Source organism: Eleutherodactylus coqui, chromosome 10 (assembly GCF_035609145.1).
Source record: "Eleutherodactylus coqui strain aEleCoq1 chromosome 10, aEleCoq1.hap1, whole genome shotgun sequence".
NCBI lineage: Eukaryota > Metazoa > Chordata > Amphibia > Anura > Eleutherodactylidae > Eleutherodactylus > Eleutherodactylus coqui.
In genome coordinates, this window is record NC_089846.1 from 25,831,337 (window position 1) to 25,850,690 (window position 19,354).

General features: G+C 44.7%; 1 protein-coding gene across 1 annotated transcript; it reads left to right on the forward strand.

The window, feature by feature from the left end:
• Nucleotides 1-607: 607 nt before the first annotated feature.
• RBM34 (RNA binding motif protein 34) lies at nucleotides 608-19,354 on the forward strand. The gene is made up of 12 exons (XM_066580651.1): nucleotides 608-659; nucleotides 3,200-3,316; nucleotides 5,712-5,874; nucleotides 6,441-6,580; nucleotides 9,132-9,324; nucleotides 10,678-10,737; nucleotides 10,865-10,908; nucleotides 13,118-13,201; nucleotides 13,297-13,360; nucleotides 13,463-13,505; nucleotides 16,466-16,584; nucleotides 18,159-19,354. Exons 2-12 carry the CDS (start codon nucleotides 3,249-3,251, stop codon nucleotides 18,447-18,449), a joined length of 1,269 nt encoding a protein of 422 aa, XP_066436748.1. The 5' UTR covers nucleotides 608-659; nucleotides 3,200-3,248; the 3' UTR covers nucleotides 18,450-19,354.

The window sequence follows — 19,354 nt, forward strand, 5'->3', positions numbered from 1 at the left end:
GTGTTTTACCGATGCAATGCCGGATACCGCCGTGTATATCAGCGAGTGCACTGCGCATGACCGCGAATCTCACATACGCGGCCACGCGCAGTGTGACTTTGCCTCATAGCGGCGTTTCGCATGTATCGCTGCCCATGCGCAATGTATTGCGTATGGAAAGCATTGAATACGCTGTCCATAGAATAGTATAGGGCTCACGCTGCATGATACATGGAGAAATAGAGCATGCTGCGATCTATTTCTCACACGTATAAGCACGCAGTGTTTATACGCTAATGTGAATGGATCAATGAAAGTCTATTTACTTTTATTGACCTCATTCACCGCGGGTCACATGACACCGTAATCATGTGTGAATAAGCCCTATTAGCTGAATAGGATGTACTGCTAGGCAGGTTTATACACAAGCTGTATGATGTGGGAGTCACAATCTGTATTTCCCCACAGATATGTCTTCTGTCATTGTTTTTTAAAAACATAGGTTGACTCATTGGCTGTATTTTGTATCTATACGAGGTGTAATAAAGTTTTGTTGAAGAAAAAAAACATTACCGGCTAACGTTCACTATTGTAGTTTTTTATAAAGTTTGTTGAAAGAAAAAAAAAACGCTGTTTAACTGCAGCCGGAAGTAGTGTGAGCGCTCGGAGAGGCACGTGTGGTAAGTGGTCGCCGCGGAACCTATCTATAGGGGTCCCAGGAAAAGACCGGGTGGAGATGAGAAGTAGCAAAGGCGGAGGTTTAGTCTGTGGCACAGCATTTTTTTGGATGATATGCTAGTAGGACTACAAGTCCCAGAAAACCACTGGAGAAGCTGGTAGTAAAGCAATCCTCCCCATGGAATACCCTTCCCAGATTACACAGCAGACAGCCCTATGAAATATGTCATTTAGTGCAATACTGGAGCTGTCAGGGCATGCTGGGAGCTGTAGTTCCTCACCACAGCTGTAGGGTATCTGTTGTCAATGAAAGTCCATTCACCATGTATTGCGCCGCAGCACATCGCATTGATTTTCATGAGAGCTGTGCCTTCAATTACAAGCGCCGGCCACTACACAGGGTCAGCGCTGACTGCTTCTGCTCTGTGCCGACAGCTGGTTCCCGATCAGCTGATCATTCGGGATCCCGAGTGGTGGACCCCAGCTGATCAGCTGTTGGTGATCTATCTGGAAGATACGTTATCAGTGGTATCTGCATGGATAACCCCTTAACGCCACAGGGCGTAACTGTACATCCTGGCAGAGGGGTAGTTAACGCAACAGGATGTACACTTACGCCCTGTAGATAGCAAAATCTTCCACGCTATCCGGCAGTCGGAGATGGCTGTCACCGATGGCTGTCCTCCCGCTGCAACAGCAGGGATGCATCAGGACAGTGCCCCGCTAGTAACCCCTTCCCTGCTGCGATATATAAAGGTCACCGCATGTTAAGGGTTCACAGAGTCACGTCACAGACTCTCACGATGAAATCGCGGAGAGACCAACGGGTTGTCATGGCAATAGGACGCCAGATACAGGCGTCCTGCATTGCCAGTGCCTATGATCGCTGTAAAAAGCAATAAGGCAATGCAGGACAGAAGTCCTGCAATGCTTTATCAAAGTGATCATAGGTGCTGTGGTACAAGTCGTAAAAAAAACCTTTTGTGCCATTTTCCATTTTAGCATAAAAAAATTAAAATCCCACATATTTGTTATCGCCATATCCGTAACAATGTGTACAATAAATTGAACACACTTTTTATCCAGAATGGCAAAAAGCGTAAAAAAACTAAAACCCCTAAAAACTGAGGCAAAATGCTTATTTTTTTCATTTTGCCTCCCGAAAAATGCAATAAAAGTGATCAAAAAACGCCATATGTACCCCAAAATGGTACCCGTAACAACTACAGCTCGTCTCGCAGAAAATAAGCCCTCACAGAGCTCTGTCCATAGAAAATGTAAAAAGTTATAGGACTTTAAATGCATCGATTTAAAAAAATATAACTTTTAAAAAAGGGTTTTGTGGAAAAACCTAAAAAATTAAGAATTTTGGTATCGTTGTAACCGTAGCGACCCGCAGAAAAAATATATTGTGTCATTTATGCTGCAGGATTAACGCTGTAAAAAAAACAAACCAAAAATCTCTGGCAGAATTGATGCGTTTTCTCTCCCTGCTATCATAAAAAAAATTAATAAAAGTTTAACAATATGGTCAATGTAGCCAAAACTGGCGCCAATAAAAACTACAGTTCGCTGCACAGAAAACAAGCCCTGATACGGCCGCGTCGACGGAAAAATAAAAAAGTTATGTCTTTTGAAAAATGGAGATGAAAATCCCCCAAAAATCGTTGCGTCTTTAAGCTCAACATAGGCCGTGTCATTAAGGGGTTAAAGGAGTATTGCCATCTCAGCTCTTCATAGCCAAGATGGGAAACCACTGTCGTCGTTACGGACCCCCCAGCCGGAGCCTATAGAAAGAGCGAGGACTTAGCCCAGCGCTGCTTCCGTAGTTCTCATTGAAGTGAATGGGAGCTATGGAAATGGCGCTCGGCTCTTTCAGACAGGAGGTCGGAACAGAGCGACGGGTTTTCCTATCTCGGCCATGAAAATCCAAGATGGGAATACCCTTTAAAGCTAGCGCTACACCGCTTTGGCTGTTCCATGGTCATTAAGGTTAATGGGGTTACGGTGCGATTCGCAGCTGACCACGCCATATTTTGTTGCATATTACGCGCCATTATCATAGTCTAGAGCATAAAATATGCAGTAAATCCGTATGTTACATATATGCATATTTGCGTTTTCTGCACTAAAAGCCGCATAATTTCCACATCAAAGTCCGCACAATTGGATTTGGATGTGGCGTTTGTGCAGTTCAGCAGCAGAATAGGGTCGTACGCGGTCTGTGGAATCACTTATTAGCATTATACTGTGATATGACAGCCATAGACACCTATAGGGCTATGCTGTCGCTCTGTGAATCACCGTTCCCTACGGAGGAACACAGAGGTTTTTCTCAGATTCATTGAGAATCTATGTGAAACAATAATCATGGCGTTCCCCGTCACATGCCGCGCTGCGCAGGTATTCACCCCCAAATACGTTGCTGGTGGGGGAGGAATACTGTGCTGCTATGCTGGAGGCCATCAGATCGCTATTCCTTCTCGTGTCTGAAGAGAGATCGCTGCATATTCTAACCTTCGTTTTCATCAATCTTTATCAGATTCCACTGAGTTTCTCATCCGAGGCTTCGCCCTTCAGAGTAGAAGGAAATGAAGAAGGAGGGATTGAAAAAGAAACTGAAGAAGGTGAAAAAGACTGAGAAGGATGCTGAGGCCGTGTGAGTACAAAACCCCTTCAACCCACCTTTGTAAAGGTTTTTGCAAACAAACAGGATTGGATCCCAGAAAAGAGAGGAAGAGGTGAGGTAGACTCTACAATTCAGCATGGGAAGTCGGGGCAAGGAAGTGCAGGACAGTGAACTATGGGCAGAGTGCTAGGCTTGCTACATGCCCCCTGCATGAACGTTGATTGTAAACAGCAGAAAAACTGGGAAGAGTGAAAATCAGATCTTCCAGATATGAAACAGGGTGCAAATAGCAGCAAATGAAGAGGGTAAGGAGAACCAGTTGTATTTTAGGCAACCTCTTGAAAACTCAGGTGCGATTTAAATTGGCCTCGTGGCTATTTGTCGTCTTTTTTTTTCTCTTTCTATTGAAGTTATGTACTCTTAAAGTTGTTGCCCACAGCAACCAATCACAGCGCAGATTTCAGTTTACCTCAGCAGTATAAGAAATTAAATCTGGGCTGTGATTGGTTGCTATGGGCAACAAAAACAGACTTTCTTTTAGACAGCTATAATAAATCTGCCCCATATTGTTCCTTCTGCAACAGTGAATATTTATTGCGCAAAGTGGATCAATTAAGGAAAAGGCAGAGGCCTTTGCTAACAAGTACTCAGGGCCTCTGCAACATGAATGTTAAGGCAGCAGAAATGCAGTCCTAAGCTCTCGCTCACGACCTGAAGGTTGCGAGTTCAATCCCCACGTGGTTCAGGTAGCCGGCTCAAGGTTGACTCATAGTAACATAGTATGTAAGGCCGAATGAAGACATTGTCCATCTAGTCCAGCCTGTCTATCCTACTGTGTTGATCCAGAGGAAGGCAAAAAAAACCCCAAGGCCAGAAGCCAATTAGCCCTTTTGGGGAAAAAATTCCTTCCCGACTCCCTAATGGCAATCAGACTGTTCCCTGGATCAACCCCTAATAGTTCCTACCTGCCTGTATACCCGGATTAACAATTAACCTAATATTTATATCCTGTAATATCCTTCTTCTCCAGAAAGACATCAAGTCCCCTTTTAAACTCCTCTATGGATTTTGCCATCACCACTTCCTCAGGCAGAGAGTTCCATAGTCTCACTGCTCTTACAGTAAAGAATCCCCTTCTATGTTGGTGATGAAAGGTACTTTCCTCTAATCGTAGCGGATGTCCTCTTGTTACCGTCACAGTCCTGGGTGTAAACAGATCGCGGGAGAGATCCATGTCTTGTCCCCTCATGTACTTATCAGACTCAGCCTTCCATCCTTCTGAGGTCGGTAAAATGGGTAAAAGATGACTGTGAAAGGCAGAGCACCCCAAGAAAACGTCACCCTAGGAGTCAGTCATCAGTCTGGATGTTCAAAGTTGTTTTTGACATATAGCCCTTGCAAACCACTGCAGACTGTCCCAGCACGTTTGTGTATCATGAATGACGTGTCAGCAAGTACTAAAATATCTAAACCTGAAGCCATACCGAATAATGTGCAGGAGCGGAAAGAGCGCGACAAAGCTAAACGTCTAAATTACCGTACGTGGCTGCTGACTGTGATTGTAAGGATTTCCATATGAAACTTCGCACCCCTGTAACTTTTTTCTCCAGCCCAGCCTTTCATCCGATGTGGAGAGATGTTAGACCGGATTCACATAAGCGTATTTTTTTGCGCAAGAAAAATTTCTGCGTGCAATACACAGAAAATAGAACCCATTGATTTCAGTGGGTTCCTTCATGGGCATGTATTTGGCGTGCGTATTTTAGGCGGGCAACAAAATACGCAGGATGTGCTATTTTCCTGCACATTTGCACAGGTAAAGAGAACACATAGAACTCATTAAACTAATTGGCCATTTCAATGGCTGACAGCATTGGCGTGTGCTTTTTTTTTTTTCGCACGCAAATTCACATGATTTGCACCCACAAATACACCGATGCATGCGCAAACAGGCAATGCCTGTTCTTCAAAAACGTGCGCAAATACGCTTACGCTCGTGTGGATCCAGCTTTAGAGGGCACATTGAGTGGTAGAATTGGCAAAGCATTTCGTGCAGGGGGCCTCAGTGATATGTGCATGACACTTCTCAGTGTTGTAAAGTCGCCCGTGCTACCAGCCTTCTTCATGTCCAAGAATTTCCAAGAAGCTAATTAAAAAGTGACGGCTAATACAGCTGCACTTCCTGTTGTCATGTTTTCAAAATGGCTGCCGCAGTAAAGCAGACAAATGCCTATATATATTCATAAATTAAAAAGAATTACCAGACTCGCCATTTTTACGTTTTGCGTGGAAATCCTCTGGCATAGGAGAGTTGTAGACCAGCCGTAACCGTTCCCGCTCCGCTGTGATGTGTTTGAGCCTGCTGGAGGGGAGCCGCAAACGCTTCATTGCCGTATACAGTAATACGATATTTTTGTCTCCGCAGGTGTGAAACGAAAATCTCTGAAGTTGAAGCCGAACGTTACGTGGCGGGAGAAGTGTGCGGCAGCCTATTCTCAAAGAAGTCCCAGCAGAGCTCCACTCCGCTCTCATCGCTCTTCGATACCAAGGCTTCCTCCACTCAACCCCTTTATGTTCCTGTTGTAGTTGTGAGTTTTATTCTCCCTGATTAGATATAGTCATATTTTGGACAGTATTAAACTTGCATTTGATTAGAAAAAAAAGTCTCCCCCAGAGAAAACAGCGCCACGTTTCTCTAATGGCTTTGTCTGGTACTGCAACTCAGTGTGTAATACCAGGCACAACCAGTAAAAAAAAAGTCTGCTTCTATTTTTCTAATCATTTGACATATCATGTAGATGCATCGCTTTCTGGGCCGCGCTCACATGTGCCTCAGAAGCTCCTCTGGTGCAGATTCGGCACACGATCCTGGATGAAATTGCGCAGCATGCTGCAGTATTTCTTTTGGGAAAACACTAGGCGAAATGCTGAGAGCCTTAAGGATTCCATTCTAATCAGTGGAGTCCATCAGCTGTTTGCGTGCAGCATGTGTCTGGTCCGGCGTTTACGGGATTTTTGGTGTTCGGCTCCAATGACGGACATTATACTGGAGTTGTGAACATGGCCTTACACTATACACCAATGACCTCCGTGGAGATGACCCTTTGCTGAAGGGGATTACCTATTCTATGATTTTCTTTTTTTTTTTTTTAAGACCAAAGCAAAGAGAAAACTTCCTGAACCTGATGATGCAAAACAGAGCAAGAAAACGCCAGCTGTCCCTCAAGCGGATGCGAAAAAGGACAAGGCGACTAAAAGAGAGCTGTCCTTATCTGAAAAGCGAGTGGAGGACAGGTAACATGTGGCCAGAAGACCGTACATATTAACGGGATGTTTAGGGACGGCTTCAGATCTGTGTAGACCCCCTTTAATTCAAGGGCTGGTACAAGCGCTTGAAAGTGCGCTGTGCTTGTTTTCCCCCTTTATGTGTTTGTCCCTTCCCTGATGTACCTGCAGTCACAGGCTGTCCCTGATTGTCCCGTGCACAGCTGTTAGTGCCTATGAGCGGTCAGTGTCTGGGGTCTGCCTGATGACCCTCTGGATGGAATGCAGTGGGCCCCCAAATCTGCCTGGCTTAGCTGGGTGCTGATGCCGGCCCTGGGTATGTTATAAATGGAGTTGAATGCCCTTCCTGCAGTGACGACCATGAAGCTACAACTAAGGGCCCTTTTACACGGAACCTTTATCGTCCAGTTAATCACCAGGAGGATGTGGAAAGTGCAATAGAAAGTAAGTTATTGCCTTTCCTCTCCATTAGGGCTTATTCACACCGGCGTATTACGCACACACATATTGCGGTGAATAGTGTCAATGAAAGTAAGGCCGGCGGCACACAGACGGGTCGGCTTCCGCATGCAGAAGCCAGCGGCGGAATCTGGCTCTGTCCCTGGCCGGTGGCCCTGCGTATCTGGTCTTCTCTGCATTGCGGATGACCGGGTCAGCTCGTGGTCAGTCATGTGCAGTACAGGTTTTTTTTTTAATTTTTTAAATCTTTGTTTGTCTAGCACCATCGTTAGGCGATGACATGGGTACCTGCGACCTATCCGCAATGGAGGCCGCCCGTGTGGACACCGCACAAAGATAGAACATGGTGCGATTTTATTTCTGCTCGCAAAAATTGCAATTGTTCCATTCTTTGAATCCATGCGGAATAACGCAGTTCTTCCGTGCGGGAGACTATCGCAGATTCTGCAGTTCAAATCCGCCCGTGTGCTGCCGGCCTAAATGGATGTTCATCAATCGATTCACACTTTTGTATAGTCATTGTGTTTGTTACGCACATAAGAAAAATCGCAGCATGCTGTATTTTATGGCGTATTAGGCGAGTAACAGCTTTATTGTTCTCTATCGGTGCGTATGATACGCGATGCATAAGCAAGTACAAGCGAAGCAGTTGCGTTTTTCGCGTGTGTAACATAGGCAGTACATACGCAGGTATACGCATGCCAAAAAAAACTGCACACGCGATCATACACCGGAAAAAATTGAACAATACACATTTCAAAAGCTGCAATCTTTGCGCAGCGTTTTCTGCATACGCCCGTGTGCATGGGCCCTTACCCAAAGTATCTTTATGCTGCTTCTACAAGGCTTTTAGTTGGATGAATCTGCACATGCTCAGTGATGAAGCTCCTCCTCTACACACCAGAGAAGGCAGCACTGGGCAGCTGGCATGCTGCACCCATCTCAGAACTGGTAGAGAGTCCAAGACGGCGGCATTAACAGGAACCTATCATCAAGTTTCTACAATACGAGCCACGATAAACTCTTAACAGCGCTGCTAATAAGATTTTCTTATTGCTAATTAGTTTTTTACTATGCGTCTTCGGACTTTCTTAATCTGCTTTTGAGGTTTTCTCTTACTGCATTAAAATTAGTCGAAGAGAGACAGATTTTACCCGCCGCACCTGCACCGTCCCTGTTCTTGATTGGCATTCATACTGATTTCTGTTGCCGTGTTTACACTGAACGACTATTGTTTGAATTCGCTCTTTCGAACAATTTGGCTGATCGCCATATTCTGTGTGAAGGTACCTTAAGACATTGATGGCCTGTCCTTGGCCTTGTTCAAGGGTATTTTAATCCTTGAAAACCTCTCTAGCGTTGTGAAAAGGGTTGCAAAATAATGTAATCAGCTGTTTCTTAGTTTCTGGGATGGTTGGGTGAGAACTAGAGATGAGCGAGTATACTCCCTAAGGCTAACTACTCGATCAGGTAGTGCCTTAGCCGAGTATCCTCCCGCTCATCTCTAAAGATTCGGGGGCGGGGAGGAACGGAGGGGAGATCTCTCTCTCCCTCTCCCCCCCCCGCTCACCGCCGCAACTCACCTGTCACCTGCGCCAGCAGCCGAATCTCTACAGACGAGCGGGAGGATACTCGGCTAAGGCACTACTCGCTCGAGTAGTTAGCCTTAGCGAGTATACTCGCTCATCTCTAGTGAGAACCATTATGGCCAACTCAACTTCTTTTGCAGTAATTATCATTGCAACATATGTTTCCAAGAGTGCTGAACAGTGTATCTGCCTACTAGTGCAAAGCTACACGGTGGCAATGTTGGTTATCACATACCTTTCCCAGAAACTGGAAATGAAGGAAGAGTCTGAGAATGACATGCGGAGAAGAAGCGGCACATCCTAGCTAATGCCACTTTTATTCTAGTGCTAGGCTGGGGTCACAGCAGTCGGACCCCTGCCTGCTGGACATTGCTGGCATATTTCTATTACTCACCTTCATTCTGTCTGATCTAGGTAACAATATTTAGTGTAATCTGATGTGTGATCATTTGTGTTTAAGCTTCAGTCCCTAAAGTCACTAAATATGGATGCGTGTTTTTGGACTCTTACAGAGAGCAAGCATTGACCAATGCAGATGATGATGAAAAGGTGAAGACTAATAAAGTGAAAAATCTCAAAAGCAAAAAGAACTTGGATGAAGACATGACACAGCAAGATAAAAAGAGAATGATCATGGCTGAGGAAAGGGTGAAGAACAAAAGAACCATCTTTGTTGGTAATTTACCGGCCACCTGCACTAAACAGGTACATGAAACGCTGTCAGCAAGATATGGGAAGAGCGAATGAATAGATTAGTATAGTAGTGGTGGTTTATGACCAGTAAAAAGGGTATCTACGATTATGAAGAAGCAGCGCCACTCTTGTCCGCAAGGCATGTTTGGCACTGCAGTTCGACACCCCCCCCCTCCCATTCATTTGTTAGCCTGTGCCCAAAATTAACACCGTTTTGGAAAAGGCTAAAATCTGATATCCCTTTAAAGGGGTTGTCCCGCGCCGAAACGGGTTTTTTTCAATAGCCCCCCCGTTCGGCGCGAGACAAACCCGATGCAGGGGTTAAAAAAAAAAAACGGACAGTGCTTACCTGAATCCCCGCGCTCCGGTGACTTCTTACTTACCTTGTGAAGATGGCCGCCGGGATCTTCTCCCTCGGTGGACCGCAGGTCTTCTGTACGGTCCATTGCCGATTCCAGCCTCCTGATTGGCTGGAATCGGCACGTGACGGGGCGGAGCTACGAGGAGCCGCTCTCCGGCACGAGCGGCCCCATTCAGAAAAGAAGACCGGACTGCGCAAGCGTGTCTAATCGAGCGATTAGACGCTGAAAATTAGACGGCACCATAGAGACGGGGACGCCAGCAACGGAGCAGGTAAGTGAATAACTTCTGTTTGGCTCATATCTAATGCACAATGTACATTACAAAGTGCATTAATATGGCCATACAGAAGTGTATAACCCCACTTGCTTTCGCGGGACAACCCCTTTAAAGGGGTTTTGCAGACACAAATACTATTGATGGACTATCCTCAGGATAGATCATCATTAGTTGATCGTCCCAGGTCCGCCGCTCATAAACCTGACCGATTAGCTAAGCAAGCACCTGCCGTCAGCACCACTGTACATGGGAATCAGAGCAGAAGCCGCTGCTCCGACTCCTATATTGTGGCTGGCACTGGTAATGCAGGCTAGGGTCTTATTGAAATTAATAGGAGCTGTGTATAGCGGCACTGATGTCATGTGCCCGCTCAACTTATCAGCCGGGTTCCAGGCGGTCAGAAATTGGCCGATCAATGACCTATCCTGTGTTGTATTTGTGCGGGGAAAACCTTTAAGTTGATATTAAAGAAATACAGCAATGCCCTCTAAAATCAGAAGTGGTCACATGATATCAGTTCCTTCCCAAATCCAAAAACAGGTTTCTTCCTTGTTTTAGGATTGTGGGTGGAACTGTACAAATCAGTGACAGACGTGTTTTTTCTTTCTATGACCTGATATGAGGCTAGTGCCTGGCTTTTAGTTTACTTCCCCTCTATATTTTGTCTGCATGTAATACGTGTGATTACTCACGGGTACTAAGTGATGGTGTTCTTTTTTGTTTTAGATGCTGAAGTCTTGCTTTAAAGAGTTTGGGACAATTGAGTCTATGAGGTTCCGTTCTGTGGTACGTTTTCCATGTTGGAGTTAGAATCTTGCTTTGGAGCATCTGATGCGTATGTGAACGTAGCTGTGCTTTATGTATAGCCAGGTGTCCTATTAATGCTTATTTTTATACTTCTTTCTATAATAAGGCTCGAGCAGACCCCACAGAGTCAAGAAAAGTTGCTGCTATACAGTAAGTTGGCACTTAGATTTTTAAACCATTATATATTGCAGTTCTTTCTATTAGTTCCATGGCTTATCTATATGATAGACATGAAGTAAGAATACCCTTCTGGTGGGTTCTATCAAATAGATCCCATCCATACATTAGACTTCTTGCAGCTGTTCATCTGATCCAGGGCTGGACAAGAGCCCATGCTTTAAAGGGTTACATGATGCTTTTTTTTTTTTTTTTTCCAAGTTTTCATCCACTGGATGGGTAAAACTGATAAATCGGACTGCTGGGACCTCCAACGATCCTGAGAATGGGGGTCTCCTTTTCCCTGTCCTCCTCACTTCTAGGTTGCTTCTCTCACCTGCAGTGAGACATTGAATGGAGTGTAAGTTGTGCATGCATGCCACCTCTCCATTCATTTCAGTGTGGCTGATGGAAATATCTGAGTGCTTGTACTCGGCTATCTCAGGCAACCACATTGAAAATGAATGGAGTAGCACTGCCCAAGCACGACCTGTGCTCCATTTAATCTCCTTATTGTGGGAGCTGCAGAGAGGAGGACAGGGGAAACGGGACCCTCATTCTTGGGATTGTTGTGATTCTCAGCGGTTGAAAAAGATCGTTAATGTGAATGAACCCATTCCAAAGAATTGAGTTTCATATTTGTGCGTCTCGCAACGTACAAATCTCGCACGATTTTCTCACCAGTGTGAAGACACCCTTAGTCTATGATCACCATCATTATGTATGTTTAATTCTGAAAGCGGAAATATACAGTACCAGTCAAAAATCTAGACACGCCTTTTCATTCTCTGGTTTTTCTTGTTTTTATTTTTTTCTTTGCTACATTGTAGATTCATGTTATAGACATGAAAACTATGAAGGAACATATGGAATTAAACAGTAAACAAAAAGTGTTAAACCAAAATACGTTTAGCATTTCAGATTCTTTAGGGCTCATGTCCACGGTTGGACTTGATTTGTGAAACCCTCAGGGGACATCCGTAAATCAAGCCGCCCATAGGGATGTATGGGCATCCGCAAATCAATTTAGACTGCCTGCACACGAGCGGAAATCCCGCGGCGGGATTTCCGCCGCTCAAAGCCTGCATAGGAGTGCATTACAATACGCACTCCTATGCAGACGGCCGCGGTTTGGCCGCGCGAAATGTCGCGCTGCAAACAAACTGCGGCATGTCCTATTTTTGTGCGGGGCTCGCAGAGCCACTCACCCGGGCCGCTGGCTCCGGTCTGCGCATGCGCTGGCAGCCGGCACATGAAAGAGTCGGGGCCGCCGGGCGCGGGTGAGTACGCGCTCGTCTCTGCAGGCGCTCAGGTCTGGTCCCGCGGCGAGAATTCTCGCCGCCGGATCCGACCCGCTCGTCTGCAGGCGGCCTTAAGCATGCAGATTTGTTTTGTGAACCTTTTGGTCCCAAAACAAATCGCAGCATGCTCCATTTTTCTGCAGATCCCGCAAGGACCGCTTTCATTTAAGTCAATGGAAGCCGTCCGATCCACGGCCTGTCCGCAGCTGACACTGCAGAACTGCCGCAGATCCAGCGGGAAAGCAGAAGATTCGGGGGGGAAAAAACTGCACTGTGCGTGTCCAACGGCACGGTGAGGACCATGCGCAGTACAGCGAACCCGGAAGTGGAGGGATCCGTGAGGATGTTGGGGATCCCACTGCCGGGAAAACGCAGGTAAATGGGGATCACCGGCCGCGGGTAGGGCTGGATTCCGTGCGAGAATCTGACCCGCCCGTGGACATGAGGCCTTGCAGTAGCCCCCTTTTACTTTGATTGCTTTGCGCACATTTTGCATTCTCTCAATCTGCTTCATGAGGTCGTCATCTGGAATGGTTTTCCAACAGTCTAGAAAGAGTTCCCAAAGGTACTGAGCACTTGTTGGCTACTTTTCCTTCACTCTGCAGTCCAACTCGCCGCAATCCATCTCAATTGGATTTAGATCAGGTGACTTTTCTTGACTCCAAAGCTATCATCAAAGCAAAATGAGGCTACTTTGAAGAATCTAAAATATAAAACATATTCTGGTTTAACACTTTTCTTTACTACTTAATCCCATATATGTTCCTTTTGTAGTTTTCATGTCTTCCATACAAATCTACAATGTAGAAAATAAGAATTCAAAAATCATAGGATGAAAAGGTGTGTCCAAACTTTTGACTCTATTTCATTTTTAACCTTTTGTAATATAATTTCTCTCCTAGCCGAAATGTGCATCCGAAGCGGAAAAGCATAAATGCATATGTGGTTTTTAAGGAACAAGACACTGCTGCAAAGGCTCTAGTAAGGTAACATTCTTAGAGGATTTCCCATTGACCTGACTAGTTTAGCTTATTGTTATAACCCGATGCCTGGTAATTTATGTATCTGTCCCTCCCCTTAGAAATGGCATTGAGATGAGCAGTGGATTTCACATCAGAGTTGACCTTGCATCAAAAAGCTCATCGGTAAGTAGTCCGCAGATGCTGCTGCTAATGTAAACTGTTTTTAGAGAAGTTTGTATTGATTTTGATTTACTTTATTTTTTTCCTTTTTTTGCTTTTTAACAGCACAGCAACAAGAAAACTGTGTTTGTGGGGAACCTTTCATATGGTAAGCTGACACGTCCACGGTGATCAAACAGGAGTCCATAAATCGTCTATAACGATTATTGTTTTAAAGAAGTATTCCGATCCAAGCCAAACATGGCTGAGATAGGACTACCAGCCGTGTGCCGCTGCCACTGGTATCCATGATTGTGGAAACAGTCCAACTGACCGTTCTATGCTGTTTTTGTAACTCCTCTAGAAATGAATGGGAGCTACGAAAAAAAGGATAGCACAATAACGTACGCTATTTCTATAAATGCCGAGCGTGACTCGCTGTGCTACGCTGTTTCCATTGTTCCTATTCATTCCCAAGGGAATTATGAATACCGTGTAGAATATGCAGTTCATCTGTTTCCATAATCCCAGCACCTCGTGGCCATGGACCTGAGCCAAGACAGGGTTGGGGTACCCCAATCTTGATGATATGTGGATTCCCAGAGATGAGACTTTCAGCTATTAGACCTAGGGTGCACAACTCCAGTTTTCAAGGCAGCCCAACAGGTTATGTTTTCAGGATTTCCTCAGTGTTGCACAGGTGATGTAATTATTGTCGGTGGTCTTACCGTAGCAAATCCTGAAGACATGACCTGTTGTGGTCCCTTGAGAACTGGAGTTGTGCACCCCTATATTGGACATTTTTGACATACCCTGTGGATATGTCATAAATGTATGAAAACGGGAATACGCCTTTTAAAGGAAGACTTAAACTCTGTGAATCTCTTGCTCTGGAGGTCATGTAGTACACTGACCACCAACGTATTTCATTGGCTACCATGTAAAGGACCATTCCAATAGCATTATTCACTATGCTGTGCGATTCCTTCGGGGGTTTCTGTTACAGCTGCCGAAAAAAGCACTGTGATTGAACCCCTAAACTGAACTGGTCTCTTGAATTAGTGGGACGGACATCACATTGGTGTCCATCCGACATGTGTTTTGTAAACTTTCTTTATATTTGGAGGATAGAATAGTGTAGTTGAATAGAAACTTCGTAAAACGGATACTAAAGTGGTATTTTCATCTCCCTAATGCAAGTGAACGGTTCCTTTCCTTTCGGGTTTCTGGCAGCTGTGATGGAGCTCCTTGGCGTAATCCCACAGCATAGTAAGAAATGCTGTGTGAACGCTCCCTAAGGCCTCATGTCCGCAGCGGGTCCCTCCTTTCCGGCAGACCTGAGGCCTGAAAATAAGATTTACTTACCTGTCCAGACGCTGCTGATCTGCCCTTCGTCGCGGCCAGATCTTCTTTCTTTGACCCGGCGGATGTGCTTGGCACACTGGCAGCATGCCGCGCATGTGCCGTGCTCTTTTTTTTCTTCTTTCTTTGAATCCCTGCTTTCCCCCGGCAGAGCAAAAATTCAGCTGCGGGTGTGCCGCAGATACGGACTGCTTTCATAGGCTTCAATGAAGCCTGCGGGAGCCGTCCATGCGGGAAACCCGTAGAAAATGGAGCATGCTGCTGGTGTTTTCCCTCACGTGCGATCTGCGCAGCAGGGAAAAATGACATCCGCAGTTATTTACTTACCTGCTGGTGTCCAATGCAAGGCTTCAGTTTGTTGTGAGTTGGCTGGAAAACGGAGACCGAGCTGCTGCGTTCCCCTACAGTTAACAGCTTTTTGCTAACGTTCCCAACATTGTAGCTTTCTCTGATGTCCTAGATACATGTGAGAAGATTTGATGCCCTATCTTATGTCTAACGAAGGGCTCTGTAGACTCCTCAAACCCTCTTGGCCGTGCTACTGTATATCTGACAGATCATTGTAAGCTGAGGCTCGTACGCTCACAGGTGACTTCAGTGTGTCCCTATGGGAAAGAAAGCTGCAAGTGAACTTGTAAAAATTGCAAAAACCTGACCTGGTCATACCGTTGGGAACAATACAGCTGCCTGCCACTCGTGGTGATGTACCATCTTGCATATCGCTGGTAAAGTATTGGTCATTTGTACTAATGAGCACAGTGAACCTCGCCGAGTCGTGAGGCAGTCCTGCACCGGAGCGGTGATCAAACATGCGTGCTGCTGCTACACTCAAGGTATCTTCATCAGTCCTTTAATTGGAGCCACAACATGCATGCTTGATTTCTGCTCCATTTAAACATCTCCTTGCTGCACGATCGTCTCATGGGACCCCTGTTTTAGAGCTTGATAGGACCCCCTGCGATCAGATCGATTACCTATCCTGTGAATAAGTGATAAATATTGACTGTGGGACAGACAGCTCCTGTAAATGGCGTGTTCTTCTGACCGTTTCTATTTGATGTATGGGACTATGTGGAGATATTGATGAATGCAGCAGTACTGTATATGCGAGTACATAATATTATGTGTATTAGCCCAAATCAGGATTGTTACTCTGATAGCAGTGCAGGAAAGGATGGCGATCGGGGTGGCAGTATTGTCCCCCTACTTTCCGCTTTATTAGAATTTTATAAAAATGAATTTGAGGAACTGCATAATATACGAGTAGTAGACACACCTGAAGGGCCTGTCTAATATAGAGTGTAGTCAAAAAGTCGGATCCAGCACTATATCTCAATACTGGTGTCTTCTAGTGAAATAACAAGAGGAAGGTATGGATACGATACTCGGTGGTATGACGTATGGATCCCGTATGGACCTGGCACATGGATTTCAATTTTTTCGTTGTGGCTCCTGTAAGAGAATAAAACCCATATTCAGCTGAAGAGTAACATGTGAGAAGCAGAAATCCACTTTTACATCTCTGAGTCCCGTGGGACCACTACTAGGACTGATGTAAGGAAAGCGTACACCAGTATTGAGATACAGCGCTGGATCAATCTTTGGCCTACACTCTGTAAACGAGTGGGCACACCTGTAGTGCCTTTGGCATAAGTAAGAGTGGGCACACCTGTACCTCCAGTCACATATAAACAGAGTAAATGCTATTACTGTACCTGCCTTCTCTTCTCAGTACGTGACTTTTCTCTCTTTCCCATTGTGCCTTAGACATTGAAGAGGAGGCCTTAAGAGAACACTTTTCTCAGTGCGGCACTGTAGAGGGTGTCCGTGTCATCAGGGACAAGAACACGGGGATTGGCAAAGGTTTTGGCTATGTTTTATTTCAGGTATGTAATAAGAATGTGTTGCTTCAATCTTTATTGAAAACATTACACTGATTTTTATGCTAAGTTTTGTGAAACCGGCAGCGGGCAAAAAAACTGCATAGCGAGTGGAAGCAAGGACAGAACCTGAACGGCACCATAAGGAGAGAATATGTGAGACAGAGACCTCTTTGGTTTTCGTCTCATATAGCTTCTATCCCTGTCAGACTTTTATACCGGACAGAAAAGTGCCAGACCCGCCGCTATGGTCTGCGCCCAGCCAAACCACAATCCTGCTGTATACTGATGAGGGGCAGTAACCCCATAACAGCTGTATGTACAGGGATATTCTGATTTGGCTTACCTCCCTAGTCGTATTGTAAGGCCATTTAAAAGGTTGATTATTGACTCATAGGGTAGCTAATAGGTGGTGCTGTGGACCTGTATTCTATCACTCATTTACTAAAATAAAGACGTTAGAAAATCCCTTTTTACTATTTTTTTTGCATGAAAACTCAGATAGAATCTTCATTTTCCCGTCTATAAAAGTCTGATTTTATGAAAATATCACATTATTTATCCTGCACGGTAAACTCCGTCAGAAAATAATGCACAATGCCAGAATTGTACTTTTCTAGTGACCCCTACCCTAATAAAAGGCAATCAAAAAGTTGCATTTACCCAACAATGGTACCAATATAAACTACAGCTCATCGTGCAAAAAACATCTTCTCATTCGGCCCCTTCGATGGAAAACTAAAAAAAGGTTTGGGAGTCGGAAAATGGCGGCAGAAATCAATCTTAAATGAAAAGTGTTTTTTTTTTTGTGCAGTTCAACATAAACCCTAAAACGTTGGTATCTGAATAATCGTAGAAAATTAACAGTTTTTTATTGCTTTATGTGGTACATCTGGAAAAAAAAATGTTCCGCAGAAAACAAGCCTTTTATGTAGCTGTGACAATGAAAAAATAAAGTTGTGATTTTATTTTATTTTTTTAAAGGGGGGGGGGGGGGGGGGATGAAAAAAAAACTCCCCCAAAAATGGCTGTGGTAGGAAGTGGTTAATTGCATTTGAGATGTTTCTCTTAACTTGTCTCCATTGTTGTCAGTTATCCTTTTCTGTTCAGCAATATGTTGAAGGAGTTTTCTGAGACTGCAAAAAAAAAGTTTTAAAAGCTTAAAATGGTAAAAATTAGAGAAAAAATGGCTACTTGTCTACCAAAGCACCTCCTCATCCAGTACTGGAGCCCCGGGGTCCGCTGCTCGGAACTTAGAAGAAGCCGGCAGACGGTCATGTGCCATTCACGGTGCACATGACCACTCGGCCAGTTACAGGCCTTGCCTGTGATACTTCCATGACTGCTAAAGCCTGAGATTAACTAAGCAGTCATGTACATGATGTATGCCGCCTGTTGGCTTCTTACGGGGTGCTAGCACAGGGCAGGAAGCCGGTGGGTTTTTTCCTTTATTCTATACCATTTTAAGCCTGCAAACCTTTTTTTTTTTCTTAAGTCACAGAAAACAACTTATATTAGACTTTTTTTTTACACTTCTCCAATGAAACAAACCTCACTATTTCTAAAACCATTCCTTGCAGGGAACCGACTCTGTGCAGCTTGCGTTAAAGCTGGACAATTCTGAGCTAATGGGGAGAAAACTCCGAATAAAACGATGCATGCCCAATGAAACGAAGGGAACGCAGAAGACTGGTGGCTTCAGACAGAAGTTGCAATCCCCAAAGAAAGGACAAGTCAAGAAAAACAGCACATTTGTAGGTGAAACTGCAAACAGTGCAAAGAGTAAGACGAAGAGGCCAAAACATAAGATAAAGAAGTCTGCCGCAAACCCCAACAAGAAGCCAAACAAGAAGCAAACAAACAGGAAGTGAACTCGGTGGAGAAATATCAAGATTCTGTTATACGTCGAAGAGACTTCCGGGCGCTGCCGTTTCTTGACTGTGAATTTCAATACAATTTTAAAGAGTCAAAAGTGACCTTCAGCTGTTTTGGAGCGCCTGCTCACATTGTGACGGGTCTGTAGATTGGAGGTATACTGTAGATTGGAAGTATTCCCTGACCTATACCTCCAATATGTTACCACATCATCATGCAGCGGTATATGTCGGCTACTGGGTGTGCTGATATAATTCTGCCCATCAGTGTAGATTTATGTGTCATTCAGTCCGGTTGTCACCCAGCTTGTCACTATTTTAGCAAGAGTTTGTACAAACGTTTTCTATCGCATTACATTTTTTGTATTGTGTAAAGGTGTTCCTATGACAGTTATTGGTGTGATGGAGGCCTCTCATGTGTAAACATGATTTGTTTCATTGAGGTCAAGATGGCGCCTATTAAGAAGTGTGGCGCTGTTTCTAAGAAAAATGCCCCTTTTTTCAATATCATACCCATATAAGAACGCACTGCATACAGAATTTTGCTAAGGCCTCGTTCACACGGGCGACAGTCGCACGATTTTGTTGCTGCAATGCTACAGATCGCATGTATGTGAAGCCCATGGTTTCCTATAGGTTCCTTCATACATGCAATGTTTTGTAGCATGCGACAACCCGACACAAAAACCTTACAGTTCTGGCAATATGCCTGCGACTCGTGAGGTTTTGTAGCCCATGTTTTCCTATGGAGCCTTCCTCTCTGTTGCATCGCATGAAAACGCAGTTTTCGTGTGGTGCGATGCAACTATGACAGTAGGAAATCCTACTGTCAAAGCTATAATCTAAGCTGTAACTGCAGAAAAAAATTAAAAAATACACATACATCCCCTTACAAGCACTCT

Bases quoted from the DNA above. Each gene is read 5' to 3' on its own strand.
- RBM34 (XM_066580651.1), top strand. From the start codon at position 3,249: ATGAAGAAGGAGGGATTGAAAAAGAAACTGAAGAAGGTGAAAAAGACT. The intron at 13,506-16,465 runs GTAAGCTGACAC...ATTGTGCCTTAG, and splicing joins TGTGGGGAACCTTTCATATG to ACATTGAAGAGGAGGCCTTA. The intron at 16,585-18,158 runs GTATGTAATAAG...CATTCCTTGCAG, and splicing joins TTGGCTATGTTTTATTTCAG to GGAACCGACTCTGTGCAGCT.